This window comes from Penaeus monodon, chromosome 28 (genome assembly GCF_015228065.2).
Source record: "Penaeus monodon isolate SGIC_2016 chromosome 28, NSTDA_Pmon_1, whole genome shotgun sequence".
Lineage (NCBI taxonomy): Eukaryota > Metazoa > Arthropoda > Malacostraca > Decapoda > Penaeidae > Penaeus > Penaeus monodon.
The window spans coordinates 39,515,564-39,516,765 of record NC_051413.1 but is presented as its reverse complement, the minus strand read 5'-3'; the positions used below and the strand labels follow the sequence as shown (position 1 = coordinate 39,516,765).

Genomic DNA, 1,202 nt, shown 5'->3' with positions numbered 1-1,202 from the left:
CCATCCTATCTCCCCCCCTTCCTCCACATTCAAAACAGAATCTAAATCTCCAAACTCACGCAGAACATTTGCATCGTAACTGCCGCGCACGAGGTCGTGAAGCCGCTTGCTTGTCCTCGTTGGCGGCGGCGGGAAGGAGAGCACGGCGTTCTCTCCTCACGCCCTCGCGGCCAAGGGGCTTCAGGGTGGGGCGAAGGCGTCCTGTGTGCTGCAAAAGGCCGGGGAAACACCAGTCCCAAGGTACCTGGAGGAGAAATAATGTATTTGTTCTTTCCACATGTGTTGGGTGGGTCGTGTAAGCATGTATGGGGTTTTGATATCAAGGTTTATTAGTAGTGTATAATACTACGTTTTACCATTCTTTATTATGTAAACAGAAGAAGCATTAATATTCCAAAACTATAGTTGCCTGAATATCCTCAGCTGCCCTGTTGCAAGTCCCATTACCATTCTCATATTTAATACAACTAATACTATTACTCTACTAAGCGTAAAGCAGTGATTGCTATCATTATAACACTAACTATAAATTTGTATAATGCAGATCATAGTGTAATCATTAACATAACTATAACTGAAAGTTTCCTTTTATTGTCTATGATACTCTAAGTATCTTCGACACCAAAAACACAGGTGACAACTTGTACCCTCTGCGGGCCGGAGCGCGCGGGTGACCGACACGCCCACTCGACCGTGGCCTCAGACACGCCGTCAAGGGTTAGGATCACCTGTGGCGGGTTTCCTCCGGCAGCGGCTGCAGCAGCCGTTGTCTACTTCACCGCCACGGGTGCAGCCCTGGTGCAGTGTGTTTTTTTTTTTTTTTAGAATTCGAGCGATAGGGCTTGGAAGAAATCTCTTAAAGCAAGATTTGGATGTTTTTGCTTCACCGATGCGAATGATATTGATAGTGATACTAATTATGAATAAAAACGAAGAGAAAAACAATGGAAAAGAGACACCCACAGAGCACCTGCAGCCGAGGCAGCCGCGTGGCGAGCTCGGACACCCAAAGGGCAGCAGCGCGCCGTAGTGGTCGCTGTCTCGCACGATCAGATCCGCCTCTCCACGAAGGACGGCAGCCGGCCGCCGACGCGCCGCTCAGGTGCCCGCGGAACCACCTGACTTGGGCGCACGACCTGGATGAAAGCGCCTTGCTGGTGAATGTTGCGTGTAGGGAACTGTTTTCATTTGACGTGAACAAA

The 1,202-nt window shown here is 49.3% G+C and overlaps 1 protein-coding gene across 1 annotated transcript in view; it reads left to right on the top strand.

Moving 5' to 3' along the window:
• The window catches only part of LOC119591217, a 31,089-nt gene extending 29,967 nt beyond the window's left edge, over positions 1–1,122 (top strand). Inside the window, exons 5-7 of the mRNA XM_037939928.1 lie at positions 64–240; positions 634–803; positions 936–1,122. Coding sequence (XP_037795856.1) covers positions 64–240; positions 634–803; positions 936–1,122 — 534 coding nt within the window. The remainder of the gene's footprint in view (positions 1–63; positions 241–633; positions 804–935) is intronic.
• The last annotated feature ends 80 nt before the right edge of the window (positions 1,123–1,202 follow it).